The sequence below is a fragment of the Megalops cyprinoides genome, chromosome 1 (assembly GCF_013368585.1).
Source record: "Megalops cyprinoides isolate fMegCyp1 chromosome 1, fMegCyp1.pri, whole genome shotgun sequence".
Classification (NCBI taxonomy): Eukaryota; Metazoa; Chordata; class Actinopteri; order Elopiformes; family Megalopidae; genus Megalops; species Megalops cyprinoides.
The window spans coordinates 62,514,463-62,532,783 of NC_050583.1; the positions used below are offsets into that span (position 1 = coordinate 62,514,463).

General features: G+C 49.6%; 1 protein-coding gene across 1 annotated transcript in view; it reads right to left on the reverse strand.

Moving 5' to 3' along the window:
• Window positions 1–324: 324 nt before the first annotated feature.
• The window catches only part of usp34 (ubiquitin specific peptidase 34), a 50,812-nt gene continuing 32,815 nt past the window's right edge, over window positions 325–18,321 (reverse strand). The window contains exons 44-78 of the mRNA XM_036520873.1: window positions 18,055–18,111; window positions 17,895–17,972; window positions 17,566–17,660; window positions 17,152–17,324; window positions 16,765–16,915; window positions 16,575–16,653; window positions 16,256–16,309; window positions 16,028–16,123; window positions 15,881–15,945; window positions 15,689–15,764; window positions 15,512–15,559; window positions 15,161–15,226; window positions 14,984–15,064; window positions 14,789–14,874; window positions 13,550–13,718; window positions 13,358–13,432; window positions 12,789–12,940; window positions 11,997–12,150; window positions 11,794–11,838; window positions 11,563–11,667; window positions 10,608–10,755; window positions 9,873–10,177; window positions 9,054–9,383; window positions 8,441–8,598; window positions 8,132–8,210; window positions 7,556–7,682; window positions 7,088–7,195; window positions 6,772–6,876; window positions 5,812–5,936; window positions 5,572–5,695; window positions 4,953–5,032; window positions 3,898–4,038; window positions 3,320–3,466; window positions 2,801–2,957; window positions 325–2,431 (exon numbers count right to left, since the gene is read on the reverse strand). Coding sequence (XP_036376766.1) covers window positions 1,722–2,431; window positions 2,801–2,957; window positions 3,320–3,466; window positions 3,898–4,038; window positions 4,953–5,032; window positions 5,572–5,695; window positions 5,812–5,936; window positions 6,772–6,876; window positions 7,088–7,195; window positions 7,556–7,682; window positions 8,132–8,210; window positions 8,441–8,598; window positions 9,054–9,383; window positions 9,873–10,177; window positions 10,608–10,755; window positions 11,563–11,667; window positions 11,794–11,838; window positions 11,997–12,150; window positions 12,789–12,940; window positions 13,358–13,432; window positions 13,550–13,718; window positions 14,789–14,874; window positions 14,984–15,064; window positions 15,161–15,226; window positions 15,512–15,559; window positions 15,689–15,764; window positions 15,881–15,945; window positions 16,028–16,123; window positions 16,256–16,309; window positions 16,575–16,653; window positions 16,765–16,915; window positions 17,152–17,324; window positions 17,566–17,660; window positions 17,895–17,972; window positions 18,055–18,111 — 4,749 coding nt within the window. The 3' untranslated portion in view covers window positions 325–1,721. The remainder of the gene's footprint in view (window positions 2,432–2,800; window positions 2,958–3,319; window positions 3,467–3,897; window positions 4,039–4,952; window positions 5,033–5,571; window positions 5,696–5,811; window positions 5,937–6,771; window positions 6,877–7,087; window positions 7,196–7,555; window positions 7,683–8,131; window positions 8,211–8,440; window positions 8,599–9,053; window positions 9,384–9,872; window positions 10,178–10,607; window positions 10,756–11,562; window positions 11,668–11,793; window positions 11,839–11,996; window positions 12,151–12,788; window positions 12,941–13,357; window positions 13,433–13,549; window positions 13,719–14,788; window positions 14,875–14,983; window positions 15,065–15,160; window positions 15,227–15,511; window positions 15,560–15,688; window positions 15,765–15,880; window positions 15,946–16,027; window positions 16,124–16,255; window positions 16,310–16,574; window positions 16,654–16,764; window positions 16,916–17,151; window positions 17,325–17,565; window positions 17,661–17,894; window positions 17,973–18,054; window positions 18,112–18,321) is intronic.

The window sequence follows — 18,321 nt, forward strand, 5'->3', positions numbered from 1 at the left end:
AAGACATCTCAGTGCTATAACAAGATGCTGAGTGGAGCACAGAACAAAAGCAAAGTTTTGAGCTCAAATGGTAAAGAAAACTTGAAATTTAACTTTATTACAATTATATTTAACTGTTAAGTTTTACATTATTTCACAGTGAGTAAAACAAAAAAAAAAATACAGTAAAGTGCCAATCAAAAAAATGAAATGGAGCTTAATTTCACTGGAGTCATATTTATTTAAAAATTCCAACTAAAAGCTAGACCTTCCTTAAGATGACTCTCTTTCCTTTGATATGCTTATAAAAAGCCCCTAAACATTCACTAAAAACACTGCTTTAAAGAGGGAAATTGCTTTTGGGATGCACTGACATCTTGGAGATTTTCATATGCACAATGCAAGCTGTACGAAAAAGCTCCTAAGAACGCCTATCAAAGAATGGAAATTTAAAAGTTCTACCAAGACAAGCTGTAGAGAGCAAAAGGCACTGCTGATCACGCCTGTGTGAACCGAACCCAGTGAACTGCGGGAGAAGATGAGCTCACGAGAGACTGACCTCAGATCAGTTTCTGCAACAGGGACAGGATGAGCAACACCGCTTCAAACTGCACTGACAGATCAGAAATGTGCAGACCGATTCAGAGGGTGTCAAATGCTGCATACATCAAGGGCTTCAATTCACCCTTACTGAACAAGGAACACCCTTCCCTGCCCTGAAGCTGGATCACACACATCACACACATTCTGTGAAAAAATGCAGATAACAGGAGGGGTAAAAACAACAAAAAACTGAAGGAGGACAAAAGCAGATTATACTGTATATTCTAATCATTTGTGTGTGGGGTGTGGGGCAGGGGTACAAAAGACAAAGCAATCTTTGAGAGCTTCTAGCTGATTCTGCTTGATAATCATTCATATTATAATTTTATTAAGTTATCCTCAATTAAAATAAACAAAAAAGAAAAACAAACATCAGGAAATGCAAGAATGACAATATAATATGGAATGTATTTCAGTAAATAAAATAAAGCTCCAACTGTTACATCAAGTGTGCTTTATTTCACCCACAGGTATCCTGTCAAATAAAGCACCATATATATTCATATACACTGCCAGGCCACAACTAGAGAGGATTCTTAACAGAATCAAGGTTCTTGTGGTTCCTTAATGTACAAGTAAACTTAGTTCGGATATAACCACAGAAATGCGAGGCAATGGGCCTCTTTAATAAAGTACAAAACTGGCACAGAAGACACCATTTTATACACAGTAAAAATGCAATAAAATTAAATTACATACAGGAGAGAGAAGACTAAACTCTGTAAACCTTCCCCCCATTACAGCAACCTCAAACAAATATTCACTTCAAAGAACTTCAAAGAAATAAGTAAAAATGAAAAAAAGGTTTTGCCCTTTGAGAAAATGTGCTATAGCTGCAGTCCTTATTAATTTTTCTTCTCGTTTAAATAGATCTGAGGCTGTGCGTGTTTTCGTCCTCAGACGCTTCAAGCATACTGTACAAATCTATTGCCATTCAAGCTAAAGGAAAGATCACGTGACAAAGTGAAGCAGAGCAACTGATCAGGACAGCCAGGAGTCAGGAGTTCTTTAAAACACAAATCAAGAGAAGAGAGGGGGGGAAAAAAACAGGAGAGGAGGAAAAAGAAGAAAAAGAGTAGTAAACGAACAGCTGGAGAAATAAAAAAAGGTTTAAAAAGCCAGACATGCTAGAAATGCTGTCAAGAGGTGGAGGTGCGTGCTCCTTTCCCGGACAGTTTGCTGACCGCGCTGATGGTGGACTCCACGGTCCTGCACAGCATGTCTAACACATCCTGCTGCTGCATGAAGTTCAAGAGGCCGTGAGAGGCGGCGTGGCTGCAGCCGCCGCCGGTACCGCCGCCGCCATCCGTCTCCTGCAGGGGGCAGCCTTGGCCGTCGCCCGCCTCCTGGAGCCCCGCCAGCACGGAGGTGGAGGGGAAGGCCGCGTCCTCCTCCGCGGGCGCCACCCCCGCCGCCCCGCCCGTCTTTGAGGCCGCCTCTTTCGCGTCCGTGGCCTCCTCCCCCGCCTCCTTCCTGCCCTCGTCCTCCTTGCTCCCTCCCACCATCCCCTGCTGCTGCTGCCCGAACGGCCCCACGCCCTCCGGGAGGGAGGAGGAGGAGGAGGACGAGGAGGAGGACGAGGACGCCTCCATCTTCTCCTCCTTCGGGGAGCCGCCGTCCGGGGAGGGCGGGTCCTGCTCGGTGCCCGGGTCGATGACCGAGGAGTCCCGCGTCTCCGTGTCGGACGTGCTGGTGGGGGTCAGGGCCTCCCGCGTCTCGGGCTTCAGCTCGGCGCAGGAGGACGAGGAGGAGGAGGAAGGGGGGCAGCCCCCGCCGCTGCCGCCCTCGCCGGCGTGCTCCTCCTCGCTGCTCACACGCCGCCGCTTCACCGGGGTGGCGCCCTCTTCGTCTGCTGAGGGAGAGGAGCAGAGGGAGCGAGAGAATCACTGCACAGTAACGAGGAGAATCGGAGCTCACAAACCCTGCCAGACCACTGCAGTTCGCCTTAACTCAGTGTTTCTGAATCCTACTCCAGGAGGCCCTCTGTCCTGCATATCTCCTATCTATCCTTGCTGCTTGATTAAATCAGGTATGCTCAGCTAATCAACAGTGCCACTGATGAGTTCAGTCAGGTAGGTAGAGCAAAGACAGACAGAAGATATGCAGGACAGTGGGGCCCCCAGGAGCAGGTTTGAGAATCAGTGCCTTAACAGAAACCCCCTTTTCACTGTAAGTGAAGCAGAGCGCCTACGTTCGCATGTTCATGACGGCAGGCTACCTTTGGCCTTGCGGTCCTTCACTTCCAGCTCCAGAGTGCTGCGCTGCTGAAGGCAAGCACGACACTTGGCCAGCAGGTCCTGCAGGGCGGGGCCCAGGGCGGGGTCCAGCTGGGGGGGCGTGTGCACCGACAGCAGCAGCACCAAGGCCCGCAGGTCCTGCCACGACGAAAGGTGGTAAGAGGAGAGAGGGGCAGGCGCGGGTGCAATCAGCTCTTACTTGGTTTTAAAAAGTTAACAGTAAAGGTTAGTGCACCGAAGTCCACCATGGGCTGTTCTGTGAAACGCAATCAGCGCTATGCAGCTGTAAAAGTGGAGCTCGATACTAACTGAACCTTCAGCCAATAAGCAATCTTCCATCGCACTGACCGAGCTCACTTTAAGCAAAGTTGACCTATCAGCGGTCACTTTAAAAAAAGAAAAAAAAAAAGCTCTGTCCACAGGTGAAAGCGTCTCACTGATAAGCCCCAGGGCCTGCCCCAGTTGTGGGTGATGAAGAGTTTAACGAAAAGGAAGCTCACTGCATTGAGAATCCCGCTGGTCTTGCAGATCTCCAGCCTCTGGCTTGCCGGCTCTGGCTCCTGGCTGTGGTACTCGTTCACCAGGTTGGTGACCAGAATGTTGATCAGGTTGGCGCAGCTGGGTCCGGACAGCACCTGAGTCTGCACCTGGGGAGAGCACGGCCGCACACGGAGGCTCAACGACCGCTCACCACGCCCATAAGTGCGTTATGCCTGGGAATTGTCTGTTTAGTTTTTCCGTAAGCACCTAACATGGAATAGATTTCAGGGATTTTCTTTATGTCACTTTGGATATGAGTAATACAGGATCAAACTGTAGGTTAATTAATATCCGAGTAGCAGCCTTACCCTTGAGTAGTTTTTGTCAGTTAGTACACTGTCAGCACATACCTTTTCAAGAGTCAGTCAATGATTTATTCATAGCTAATTGAGTACCCTTAAGGTGTTGCCAAATGATAAGGGGGGTACTCATTTAGTTGCACAACGATAGGTTCCCTTATCGTTTCATATTACGCCATATAGTACAGGGTTAAGTCACGGAGACGGAGACAGAGACAGAGACAATGACGATGTCCCACCTTGTGCAGGAAGCAGGTGAGGAAGGTGTAGGCCACGTTGTTGTTCAGGAAGGTCCTCTCATCCATGAGGATGCACTTGATGTACTCCCCAAAGGCTGGGTCTTCACAAAGCAGCTTCACACAGGTCTTAGCCATGGCCGACTGGACACACACAAAACAAAGCCAAGACTCACACAAGGTCGAAACCGGACAACACCAGTACATGTAGTGTACGTCAGAGAACAGTGGACTTGGTAGCTAGACGGCTTAGCAAAGCAACAAGTCGTCCCGTTTTCTATCAGTAATCTGGTAATTATCACTTACAAATGGGATTCACAGTCTCTCTACGTTGTTGCTGTAATGGTTCGGTAAAAAAAGATTAACCTGTCATCCATACTGCAGGATAGCCATCAAAACATTTTTCTCCGTCTCATGGATAACTGCAGCTAAATATATACCTCTGGCGTTTCAACTCTGCAAACAGCACAATTTAAGTCATGGAGACCAACTAGCCAAATCAGTTCAGACTAATTTGAGTTGCTAAAATACAGGCTATGATTTAACTTTGTGCTGCATAAGGGTCTGAACTGGGCTGACAGAAATACATAGATTAACATTCACTGTCACTGAGACATGAAAAGTGGACATTTTTTGTAAGCAAATGGGCCCAATGAAAAGAAAAGGCCAGGAGAACAGAGGGTTCAGACCTACAACCGATCAGGTAATGAACAGGGCTTTTTAGAAAAGGGGTGTGATTTTAGTGCTGTGTGTCAAAAATAACTTATGAGATATAATAAGATATGTGATAAAGAACTGTGCACACCGCAGCGTGTTATCTCCTAATAATCAGATACGGTATGCTCCCCTTTCATACTGGCACAAGCGCAATACAATTGTGTATCCTTGGTTACTTTCAAGGCAGAGGGTAACACAGACACTCAAGAGCTGGGGCCACTGCTATGTAATGATATTACAGAAAACTGTTAGGTTGACTTGAAGTATGTGATGTTAATCTTTAATTCATCCTAAAATGAATTAAATCACACTTGTAGCTTGTCAGAACTGTGAGTACTTACTTGAGATTGACACAGCTCCGTCCACAGTTTAGGGAAGAGGGCCAGGTGCAGAGGTAATCCCTCGTACGCGATCAAGACACCTGTGACCAGACACACATCAGCGGCACACAGGGGCAGCAGAGAGGGGATATACCATTAAAGCACTGCCCCTCATTTCTCTTTTGTAGCTTAACTGCACACCTGAACACTGCAACTGTCACTACTATACCTTCTCATTTCCACTATGGATTTGCTATACTGTGATACAGACAACACAGAACACACAGAATGCCCTGCATGACTCATGACTGCGGTCATCACACAGACCATCAGTCATTTCCATTCCAATGTTTCTCAGTCCTACTCCTGGAGCCCCCCTGTCCTGCATATCCTCTATCTATATTTGCTCCAAACACACCTGATTGATTAAATCAGGTGTGCTCAGCTAATCAAAAGTGCCACTGATGAGTTCAGTCAGGTAGGTAGAGCAGGGAAAGATGGAAAGCGTGCAGAGCAGGGGCAGGATTGAGAAACATTCCTTCCTCTGTGACAAAGACATACAGCAAATACAATACTTGAGACAGTGATAAAGCCATACAGTATTGTTTGATCGCGATACCACTCTACCAACAGCACATACTTAGTTTGACCAGGGTCTCAGTGAACTTCTCGCAGTTGATGGCCACTCGGCACAACAAGTGAATGAACTGGTGGTAGGACAGGAAGTAGTCCAGAAGCATCCGATCGTAGACCTCGTCCTTCCCCTAAAAAGCAAGGCAGAGCCCATCAGAAATGGCGCCGGCCGGGCGAGGGAGCAGAAAGCCAGACCGAGGCCGGCCCGGAGCTACCGACTGGCCCCGCGAGGGACACGCCCGCCCACCTTGCTGGTCTCCACCATGGAGGGTAGGAGGCACATGTTGAGCTCGGGCCGCGGGGGCCTGATGTTGTTCTTCCCTCCCATCAGCTTGATGTTCTCCCTGCAGGGCAGGTAGGGGCCGAAGGACACTGCAAGCACAACGGTGCACTCACATATCACAGCTGCTGGTACAGGCCGACAGACAGTTTATTGTCCTCAGAGATGAAATTCAATTCCGTGGCCAGCGCATGATACACACAGTCAAAAAAAGCTGCATAGTAACAAGTACATAACAAAAAAAGTAACCCAGACAACACACATGCATAACAGACATAATAGAGCCCTTATTCTACGTTATACAACTTAATGACAACAGTCGGCTCATCAGAAGTGCTTACCCAGAGCAACTTGGGAAGCTTACAACCTTTATATGTCATCCATTAATACAGCTGGGTATCTACTGAGGTAATTCAGGCAAAGCGCCTTGGCCCAAGAGAAAAAAAATCTGAATGCAGAATCTGAGAATTGAACCGCCAACTTTAGAGTTACTATACCTATAAACCACAGTGCCACTCAGCCCACAGGCAGGGAGGTGGAAGATCAGAACCAGAGATCCACGATCACAAAAAGGTTTAATTTAAGTGACAGGTTAGGCAGTTCCCTTTGATTTGAATGAACCATCACATCCTATTCAGTACCATAGGTATGACGTAGGTATGAATTCTGAATAGACGACTGGGTTCTCAAATCAAAGCAACTCCTAAGGCAGATAAAGAACTGTACCCAAAGTAGAACAAGGATGCTAACCCAGTCCTGTCCATCTGAGCAACCCAGGTTAACCACTGGCCTCAATCTTGCCCCACCTGAGAGTCACACCTGTAACACTGACGGCAAACCCAACTCCCCTGCCGCAAAGTGACAGTGCCACAGAACAGAAGCTCTGCGTTTCCGCTGTGTCTATAGGAGAGGAGCAGGCGCACTCACTGGGGATGTTGCTGTGGTGGTAGGTGCAGTGGTTGTGCTGCAGGAAGGGCACCAGCGTGTGCAGGAAGTCATGGGGGCTCAAGAGGACCAGCTCCTTCAAAACATCTGCAGGGGAAGGAAGACGCAGCATTAGGACGATGCACGGCACACACACGGCACGGCACACAACCCAAAAGGGAGCGCTGCTTTCCAATGCGACCCGGGGTGGCGGCCGTTCTTTACCGCAATGACACGCATCTAGTTAACTTTGCGTGCTTCCTGAGGTACGCTAAAGAACAGAGGCCAACCCCGACAGGGAGACGGCTGAGGGACGGACCTAGGCAGGCGTTGCGGAGCTCAGGGGGGCTGTAGGAGTTGAGGAGCGTCAGGAGCTTGTGGGCGAAGTCGATCCTCTCCTGCCAGTGGATCAGAGCCTGCTTCACATCTGAGGGACCAACGCAACGGTCAGAAAAAGGTACTTTGAGGGAACACAAGGACATCAGCCAAAGAGTACAACAAACAGGGTCTGCACCTTCTGTGAAAACCAACGGCAACAAACACGACACACAAAAGCAGCTTGCAGTTTTATGGTCCTACAGCCTGGAACCTGCTGGAATTGCCCAGAAGTCAGCTGACATAATTTAACAAGCTCAAACTGAATGTAAAATATGTCTACATAAAAGCAGCTACTTCATTTTGTGCACTTTACTCTCTCCCTCAAAGTTAAACCTAATAAAAGACAAGTCTTTCAAACACAACTGAAGCAGAATGGCATCTAAAGGACAGTGGGCCCGACGGCTCTGACCTTTCCGCTGCAGGTAGGGCCGCGTGGCTTTCAGAACAGACAAGAAGATGGACAGCAGCTCCACCAGGTCCCCCGTCACATGACACGCGGTGGCCTCGTGATACATCATGTGCAAGGTGTTGAAGGACTACGCATAAGCAAGGGGGAGGGGCAGGGAAAACACACATTACCCACAGCAAGTCATGTGACATTACCAGACACACAGCAGGTCTGTATGCTTTTAACCATTTCTACTCTGCAAAAGAGGTATTTTAAACAGTTGTATCTGTGAGTGACATATTTAGCCAGGTATGCTTTGGCACACTGAAGAGGCTTCAAAACTTTATCTGAAATGACACACATTGTTTTTCAAGGCTTCAAATCAAATGCCCTTTAACAATGTTTGTCTAATCAGTTTTATCATCTGATTGTTTACCTTGATCCCACCCACACCTCACATCTCCTACACCCCTGGCTGAAGGACTGTGGTCTAACAAACTGAGATGCCTTTTGTACACTCAGTTACCCATGCCATACAAACCCAAGGCAGGGAACAGTGAACAGGCACAGAGGCGTTTGGATCCCTGTTCCACGCACCTCAGTCATGAGGATGAGCCCACGGTTGAAGACCACCAGCAGCCTGTCCTCATCATTCTCCAGCAGGACGCGGAAGGCACTGCCGGGGGGGGACAAGAAGTAATGTAACCAGCCGCTTCAAGGCGTGAGTGAGTGTGTGTGTGTGTGTGTGTGTGTGTGTGTGTGTGTGTGTGTGTGTGTGTGTGTGTGTGTACATCTGATCAAGCATGTGAGAATGAGTGTACATATGACCATGTGTGAAAGTGTGTGTGTCCATACAACTGAGCGTGTGCATATCTGCATGCGTGTGAGCATGTAAGCGTGTCAGACCTGATAAGCGTGGTCCAGCAGGAGCGGCCGTCCAGGCAGCGCAGGTAGCAGCTGATGGTGGTCTTCTTGAACTGCTTGACGTCCTCCAGCTCCTCCTCCCTCATGTCGGGCCGCTGGGCCACAAACAGCTGCATCAGGTTGAAGAGCTCCTCCACCGCCTGGGAGAGGCACAGAGAATGAGCACACACTCGCAGAGAAAACCTCATTACGGCCTGGGGCAGAATCAAAGCCTCCCAGAGAACACCTGTCTCTGAGGGCAGGGAGAGAATCAGCACACGCACTTAAAAGGCAAAACCTCTCTCCACTGAGACAGCACCAGAGAATCAGGACGCAACTTCATACAGAACACCTCTCTCCAGACTGACACACACACACACACTCACACACTCAGAGAATATGGGACCAGTCACAATGCACACAAAGCTGAACTGGCAAATGTAGCATCACAGTCATGGATTAAAACCCCACACAAACAACTCAGAGTTACAGTGGGGGAGAGGGATCTGGCGCCTGTCACAAGCACACAGTAGAGGAAACAAAGAATGTCCATAGAAAGCTCGGGTAAAAAATGTGACACCCTTTCCACAGGACGGACAGAGAGGCGGCCGCGTACCCCCGGGTACTGGCTGGCGTGCGGCGTGAGGTTCTTGAAGGCCCACTGGATGTTCTGGTGCGACGCCAGCTGGCGGGTGAAGGCGGGAGACTGCTCGCAGCACATGCGCAGGATGCCGTAGTAGGCGGGCAGCATGCCGCGGTTGAACAGCACCACCTCCTGGTCGTCGTGGTCCGCCAGGATGTAGTTGAAGGCGATGTTCTTGGTGACCACGGGGTTCTGCACCACCAGGCGCACGTTCTCGGCGCAGTCCACGCACACGTTGTACCAGAAGGACAGCAGCGCCTGCTTGTTGTGGTTGGTGGCGATGGCCGGCTCTGACAGCTTGGGCTGGGGAGAGGTGCATCGTGGGAGGGGAGAGAGGAGCCAGGAGAAAGAGGGGAATAGAGAGGGAGACAGGAAGGAAGAAAGATGGACAAAATGGTGTAAAAGAAATAGGGAGGTAGAGAAAAAAGGGGGGACAGACAAGGAGAGAGGGACAGAAAAAGAGGGAGGGAGAAAGGGAAAGTGGATAGGGAGAACGAGGGAGGGACAAGGGGGATGGTGAGGATAACAATGAGAAAAGGTCATTAGGGAGAGGGAGAGAGGAGAATGGAAAGAAAGAGCAAGTAAAGGAGATTAGTGAGAGAAAGAGTGAGTGGGAAGAAGAAAGGAAGGAGGGGGAGAAAGGGGGGACAGTGAGAGAGAAAAAGGGGGGCATAGGAAGAGGGAGAGGGACAGAAATATTCAGGCAGTCGCCAACACCAGCACGCACCACACCATTTCCACACACAATCGCAGCGGCTCTGCTACACTAAGCAACCGAGGCGCCGCCGATACCTGAAAGAGGTTCCAGAGGTCCATGAAGTAGCCTGAGAACATGAGCTTCTCCGTCTTGGAGATGAGACAGTAGGTCATGAAGCTGAAGTACTGCACCAGCTTGGTGGTGCCGTGCACGGCCGCGTCCACGTACAGCTTGGCCCGGCCCAGCAGGCCGAGCAGCAGGTTGTAGACCTGGTGCAGGACCACCGTGGTGTCCGGGCTGAGGGGCAGGTCCCGCGTGGGGATGTGCAGCGAGCGCGTGGAGCGGAACATCTGCCGGAACGAGTTGCTGGGGATCAGGGACACCAGCAGGTAGGCCGCAGCTGGGGGGGAGGAGAGCAAGACAGACGCCACATATCTCAAAGATCACAGTTCCACTTACAGTTCAATACGCACCATTTACCACCCCACAAACAGTACACATCAGCCACAGACTACTACAAAAGGCAATGGTTCTACAAGGACATAACATAGGGAATGTCTTTGCTGGGACACACCAAGCCCTTACAAATCACCTACATCACAACTTTCTTAGTATGCTTGGTACATCCAACAAATTACTTGCAATGAGGTTCATTTTCAAGTACTTTTGATCACTTCCAGGGCAATTCAAGTTCATTGCAGGCTACCATTAGATCTTAATACATGTATAAGACATTACTCATTGCTGTTCAATGACCGGCCTTAGGTGCTAAATGCATCTGTAACAACATCATTTTCTGATGAAGAGAGAGGAGGCGGAGCGGTCCGTACAGGTGCGCACGCGGGGGTAGTTGTGGGCCAGCAGGAACCTCTCCACCCAGTTCTCCATGTTCTGCAGAACCCAGCTGTGGGCCAGCTTGTTGCGAGGGGTCTGCACCGCCAGCCAGTCCAGACACTGAGAGGGGTTGTACTCGATCACCTGGGAAACGCATGCAGGACACAGTCAGTCGAACGCACAGTATTCGCACATATAAGGGGGAAGGGCCAGAGAAGAGAGGAGACGGTATATGGGTACACAGGGATGGACAGCACTACCAAGGCTGGGCCAAGGCAGCTCTGTTACATACAGCAGAGGTGCTCAATGTAATTTACATGCAGGCATAAATTCAGCTTTATCACAGCTGGCAACAAGCTATCAATGACAATTAGCAGCTTCATTCTAATTGACAGAACTCCTTTGTCAACTTAAGCAATTTATATGCAGTTTTAATTTCTTTCCTGCATATATTCTGTGCATATGTGCAGCCAAGTCAATCACAAAATTAGAGATTATCACATTAACATCGGTTAAAATCTGTTAGCAGTTCCATCTCAAATTTAGCCAGGTCTATTTTAGAATGTTTCAAGGGGCATGACAGATACTTCAAAAGTGTAAAAATGCCCATGGTTACGTCTTTCAGGGCCACTGGCTTATAGCATATCAAATGTCCATGTCCCTGGGCTTAATTTCTTTGCTTCACCAAAGCCCTTACAAAGGGTAGCTTTTTGCATTGACATATTCTGAAACCAATATAATTAGCTGTTTGTTTAATAGGGCAGCTGAAGTTCAAGGTTTTGACTCAGAACCACCAGGCTGAGAGGCCAGCACTCGAACCGCTGCTCCACAATGCCTCTAATCACCCAGGCTGCAAAGGGTTCCCGCACGGCTCAACCCCTTTTTCCCCGATGCGTTCTCTCCGCTGTGCTGTGTCTTGTAAGTGTAAGTGGTGTGGATGGCCAGGCTTACCTCCCAGATCCTCTGCAGGATGTAGGAGGCGAAGGAGGGCATGCCGGGGGGACCGCCAGCGAACTCCATGAGCATGGTGAGCAGCTTGAAGAAGGGGTTTGCAGCCTGGGGGAGAGAGGGGGGGGGGGGGGGGGGGGGAGTGAGTCGTGGGCATGAGAGGATTCGGCAACATCGCTGCTCTGTCAAACCCAAAATGTGGACGCTAGATTGCATTCTGTAGCTAGGACATACCTCAGGGGTGAGCTTCGCAATGGATGTGAAAAGCATCGAAACGATCTGGAACAGAAAGGACAACGTGAAATTATTTACGCGGGTCTGCACATGGGGGGGGGCACATTCTGAGGAGGCACACAGAGAGGGATGAAAGAAAGGATCGATTTCGGCTAATCTAATCGATCCTGCCTCGTTCAGCACCGTCGCTGCTCTGGACCTACGTGCTCCGCCAGCCGGTTGTTGTAGCGGCAGAGGCTGAAGATGAGGTTGCAGGTCTGCCGGATGTTGATGCCGTCGCGGATGTGCTGGAACAGGAAGGGGAAGCCCTTCCCGCCGGTCAGCGCCGCCATGTCGTTCTGAGAGAGGGTCAGGTGCCTGGGAAGGGCGCAAACAACGTCAGACACAAGAAATCCCACAATGCCCTATGTCTGTCAACACAGACGGACACGGAAATGTGGCCAGCTGACCACATTACAAGCAATGGCATGCTTTTGATTAGGTCTGGAGGACACAGCACTGCAAACCACTGACTCAATGAACCTGTCTGTCAGCAGTGGGCTGCAGTGCCTCAATCTATCACTAGATGGCAAAAAACACTGACAAAATAGTCACATGAGCCATGTACAGTTCTTGATTTGCTACGTCTACAACAATACAATAAGTTATAAGGAGTTCAGCCAGAGAGCACAAGGATTGCACACACAGCCATTTAACAGATGGTCTGCAGTGATTGATGAAATGGTTTGTAATCACTGCGGTTCCCATGTGTTCAAGGAATCACTCCCACACAGACTCTGACCTATCACATGCTCTGTCAAAGCCAAAGGCAAATGGATGACCGACAGCAGCCCGACTCATCACTGCACAGCCTCCAGCATACGGTTTTGCGGTGGAGACGACAACCAAAATGGCGACCAAAACAAAGACCTCACAAAGAGGACTGAACACTGGCGGTAGTGGACTGTGGCTGGACCGTACAGCGGTCGCACCGTCAGCTGGGGCTGCTCCCTCACCTCTCGGAGCGCGACTGCTCCACCAGCAGGGCGATGAGGGCGATCATCTTTTCCAGAGCTGCCGGCCGGTACTTCTCCTCCGCCAGCGACAGGATGTCCTCCTCCTCGTCCTCTTCCTCCCCTTCCTCCTCCGACAGCACCTCTACCTGTGGCTGAACACAGCGAGGGGGGGGGCAGGTCAGAGACCGAGGGACACCAGCACGAGACACTGATTAGTCACAAAGCTGAGAGCAAATAATTATGGCTACTAGGCGTCCCTCTTTGCGTCCTATGCCTATGGTGACCTATCACTGGTCAGCTGGTCTCCTGATCTGCTCTAGCCACACCTGCGTAAGACTACTATGTCATTTACAGCTCTCTCTCTCAGCTCTCGCGTGCCTTGTGTGCCACTAGGTGTCATGAGGATTAACGCAGGTCAAACCAGATGGTGCACAAACTGCATTACTCCAGTGTGTTTTAAATGCAAAGTTACGCTACTGACGAACAGTTCATTATCTCTGCTGTACCCAGCCTAGAACAATATGAGAAGCATGGGTCCACACCGAAGGCTGTAAACATCGTGAACTTACGTTCTCAGGCCCCTTTGTGCCCATGTAGAAATGGACCATGATGGAAATGGCTTGCAAGGACAGGAGAAACTGGCTCTGTCGAGGGAGAACCAGAACAACAGGCATTCATTTAGACAACTCTCAGTCAACGGGTCCGGGGAAGAGTGTGTTAACTCTCCGGCAGGTCTGAACTTTGCAGAGGCCGGCGCTCACCTCCTCCTCGCCCATCTTGGCGAACTCGTACAGGAAGGCGAAGTACTCGGTCAGGTGCTTGCTGTGGGGCTTGACCCCATGCTCCATGATGGAGAGCAGCGTCTTGACGAAGCGCGTGACGCACGAGCGGCTGCCGATGTCCTCCACCGGGCCGTCCATGTCGTCGGAGCTGTGAGGGGACGAGACGGGAAGCACTGCGGTCAGACAGCCTCGCACAGAAAACAACCAAAGCTGAGGCTGAAAAGGCCCATTCGTACCAAACGAAAGTGGCTAATGATCTTTTCTGTAGGATATACAGTGAAGAGAGAAGCAGTACTCAGGTACTACCCACACATCTGGGAATGCCCAGCCATTGGAAGCTCTGGAATATGTTGCAACTATAATGTCGGATTAATTGGTATCCATTTTAACATTCCCCAGCTCAATAATGACAGCAGATTGGATCTCTCTGTCACAAACTTCTTCGTAACGAACTTCTTGAGCTCTCGCAGCAGCAAAGAAAACCATTTCACAGTCCTGGTTTAAACCTGAACTTCCACTGTTGTGTTCATGGTTATCCATTCAGTCTGTGGCAGGTGCTACAGAGGCCTCCAGCCAAACTGAAGTGTAAAACTATCAGATCCTGGTATAATGTTATAGAAGTAATGAGAGTTGGAATATTTTAAACATTACTATGACTGCCTAATGAATTTACTATGGGTTAGACTGTGGCATAAATGTTAATATCGCTTACCCTGTCACGTAAAGCCAAGAGCTGTTGTTTTTGTTTTGTCCTTATTATTTTGTAAAAGCAATAAATGTAAAAATGTAATTGTTTACAGAGTAAGGCCCATTCGTGTGAACTGCAGGCTATAAAGGAGTCGTGGAAGCTTAGCTGCACACAGGAGATAATGGGGAAAAAGGCATTCGGCACTGTGGTGCAGAGGCTGAGGAGCAGGGCCGGTAACGGGGAGACTGCAGGTTTGATTGCTGGGTTATTAACATTCTCTGCCTCTGCTGCCTCAACATTCAGCTGTGCAGTTGATGAATATGTGAAAACGGAAGGTCTCAAAGGTGCCTTAGACAATAGCATCGGCCAGTCATGCGATTCACAAACCTGAAGTATGAACTTTGAAAAAATACTCCTGAAGTAGTCCTAAATATGAGCATCTAACAAATATAGTAGCAATATCAAAGGAGGCCTGCCCAGGACTGAACAAAGATAAAACACACTGGTCCTCAAGTGTGAAAGCTCCATACCCGTCCTCCATGCCAGGCTGCAGATACAGGTGGGCGTGCACCGGCCTTAGCCTCTGAATGACGTGGATACACAGCCGCTGGAACATCTGGAACAGACACACACACACACACACACACACAGGCACACGGCTGAACTCCACTCATATTCATATTCATACGAGGACGTGCATCCAATGAGAGGCGACGCCGTCTTACCTGCCGCACAATCTGATTGGGGCACTTGATGAGGATCTGCATGGGCCACCAGTTGTCGTCCGCCATCCGATCTAAAAACCACTGACAAAGCAGGGAAAAGGCACGTTCAGAGGCGCAGAGGGTACTCTCAGCCCCACGGCTGCGGGCAGGGGGGGTAAGGCCGAAAACGGTAGTTACCTCACAGGCTGCCTGGCTGTTGTTGAACTGCTTGGTCAGGAGCTCGATCCACTGCAACATGGTGGGCTGTGGACCAAGGAGAGATATTCAGTTGGCTGTGTGCGACCGCTGGATTTAAGCATCGGACAATTCAAGGGTGCTTTAAAGTGACTGGAAATTTAATCAGATATCGAGCCATGGAGGTGCATAAAAAAGCTGAATGAGAAGTAACACTGTTGCCAGTGCTAATGTCGTAGTGATCCTTGTCTTTTGAGGAACTGTTCTGAATAAGACTACTTACATCACATAGATATAAACAGATATATAAATGTACACATGTACATATCACGGTATAATAAGGCAGCACCTTACCTTCTCCTTTGAATGAATAAATGTCTCCAGGACAAAAGATGTACTGAGCTGTAAAGAGGAGAACAAAGACCATCAGTAAAAGGCACAGAGGCTGTTATTATTTCACTTGAAAGTGTGTGACAGGAAGTGGCACGGTGTGACACTGCGATTTCAGCGATAGATGGAGGGTTGCGTCACCTTGGCGGTCATCAGGGAGATGGCCTTGGGGTCAGGTAAAGTGCTGGGTATACTGCTGCACAACTGCCACATGAACCTGCAGGGACACAAAGAACGTGGTACCGGGGTGACATCAGCAGCACCGCGGAAAGTGGCTTGTCAATTTACCTCGGCAACCAGATGTGTAACCCGAAGGAAGACCGCCTCACTCACCCAAAGTAAGTGTGTTCGAATATGTTCTTGTCCTGAAGAAACTGCATGTTGTCATGCCAGATCCACTGAAAGGAAAGGGGTCAGACATGAGTGTGCGTTTGTGCCAACGTGTTTTGCGTGCATTCTGTAGGCCGCACGAGTGGGTACCTCGAGCAGGTCTGGAGAAACGTCAAATTTGAAATCCTTCCCGTTCTCCTCCTCCGGCTCCACTCTCTTGTAGAACAGCATGTAGGCACTGTGGGTCTTTAGAGAGGGAACGAGCTGTCAGAGCTTGCTTCCTATCAACACTCAACCCCATACATCCATACAAACAGACCCCAGGAAAACAGTGAGTCATCCTCACAAAAGGAGCTTTCACCACACAAGACAAGGCACCTTTTCAAAGGAGAAGTCCATGAACTTGTCCGTGACAGAATCGTACGTCTTTGTCTGAAAAGAGAAAACATTTATGAGGTTGCATACACGTCTCTCATCTGTAGGCGGCACTGAATATTAAGTGATTCGTTTCTTCATATGTTATTTTTCTAATTCAATTACTCGGGTTTTTTTCCGCCCCCTGTCTCTGGAACGTGGGGACCGGTAACCAGCACTGACAACATGACAAGGCTCTGAAGCAAGTCTAATGACAGGTGATAAAACCCGAATCATTTAGCAGAAATGGAGAAAAACACAAGGCCGTAATGCAGAGGCTTACCGTCATCTCTCCGCCGAAGCATTCAGACGCCAGCTGAGCTGAATCGAAGGGCTTCACCTCTGCATCGTTGAAGAGGTACCTAAGAGGAGAGCAGTGAAACGCTGAGGGTGACTGGCGGAGGAGGAATGTTCTCGAGGAGATAAACGAGGCCAACCAGGCTATCGCCTTCACGGCGTCCCCCTGCACTCACCACTTGTTGTTCTTGTACGCGTGTGGGTTGATGATGTCTCTGATGAAGCTGTAGTAATGGCCTCCGTCAGCAGTCCCCGTGTGCACGGTCACCCCAATGAGGTCATACTCGTAGCTCTCCGCCACCTTCGACTCCACGTCTTCCCGGAACCCTGCAGAACAGACGGAGAGTCAGTGCGCCGTTCTCCAACCTCCGGACACAGAGCAGACAGCAGAGCTGCTATACCGCTCTCCAATCGCAGGACACAACAGAGTCAGAGACCCATTTTCCCATCACAGAACAGAAAGGAGAGTCACTGACTCATTTTTCCAACTGCAGAACAGTACCGACACTTGTCGGGTTGATTTTACTCTGGTTATCGATTGGCTGTAGAGGACGGCCACGTACCCTCCTTCCTGTCACTCTTGCCCATGAGGAAGTCCTCCGTGTACGGCGTCATGTCGAGCCGCAGGGGGAAGGAGAAGTGCGTGTTCACCTTCTCCTTCATCATGGTCACCATGTTGAACGTGTAGCGCATGGTGTTGAAGCTCAGGATGCGCGGGAGCTTCTTAAAACATGCCCTGTGGACGTGAGGGCGCAGACAGTGAGCGCTGAGGAAAACTGTTAAAAAGGGCACAATGAACTGACCACTAATGCAACCAACATAAAAGAAAAGAATATGTTGGCTGTACACGTACATACACACGCACATGTGCACATGCTCACAAAAATATGACCATTACTGTGTCTGCAGGTGTGCATAATGTGCGGCCCCCACTATAGGAAGGAGAGAGCCCTGTTTTGATGTCTCCCAGAATTCACCTCTTCTCCGCCCGCACTTTCTTCCCACACTGGGAGCATGTGTACATGTTGTCCCCCTCCAGAGTGTCCTTGATGGTCACTTCATCCAGCGATTCCTGCAAAAACAGACCGTTAATCCGCCCACCTTCTACAGCAGAAAGTGTGCAAACACATCCTGACAGGGAGCAGGACAAACACACTTCCAAGACATGGAGTCGAGCAAAAATATCATAAATGCTCATTCAACATAAAATGCACACCACAGATTATGATACTCCAAGATGTCAATGCTCGAAACAACTCTCCCCCTCGTGCACGCTTCCAAACGGTTGGGTAAGAGAGAGACTCACATAGATGTTCTTCATGTCAGCCACCTGGCATCTGACTGTGTAGAACTCCTCCGCTGTCTGGCTCACATGCTCGCAGTCCTGTGACACATACAGACAGAGTTATCGCCCCTGTCAGATGCACGCAGCCCAACAGCACTGAAGCAGAGGGAAAGCTCCTTACCAGAGACACCACATTGTTGGTTATGACCCCACCGAAGAGCGTCTTCACTGTGTTTTTCTGGAAGGCACAAGCCGCCACAATCTTAGAACCAGCACTCGCGACTCGTCAGCAACACACGCCAGGCTATGTTTACAAATACAGGCTGCATATTTTGACAAAGGGCGATCCAGTTTTTCCTCGTTAAGACTCAACCGAAAGGCACGCGTCAGTGAAACACGTAACGGAACTTCTCCCGCGCGCCGTCGCTAGCGCGGTAGCCGCGGGACT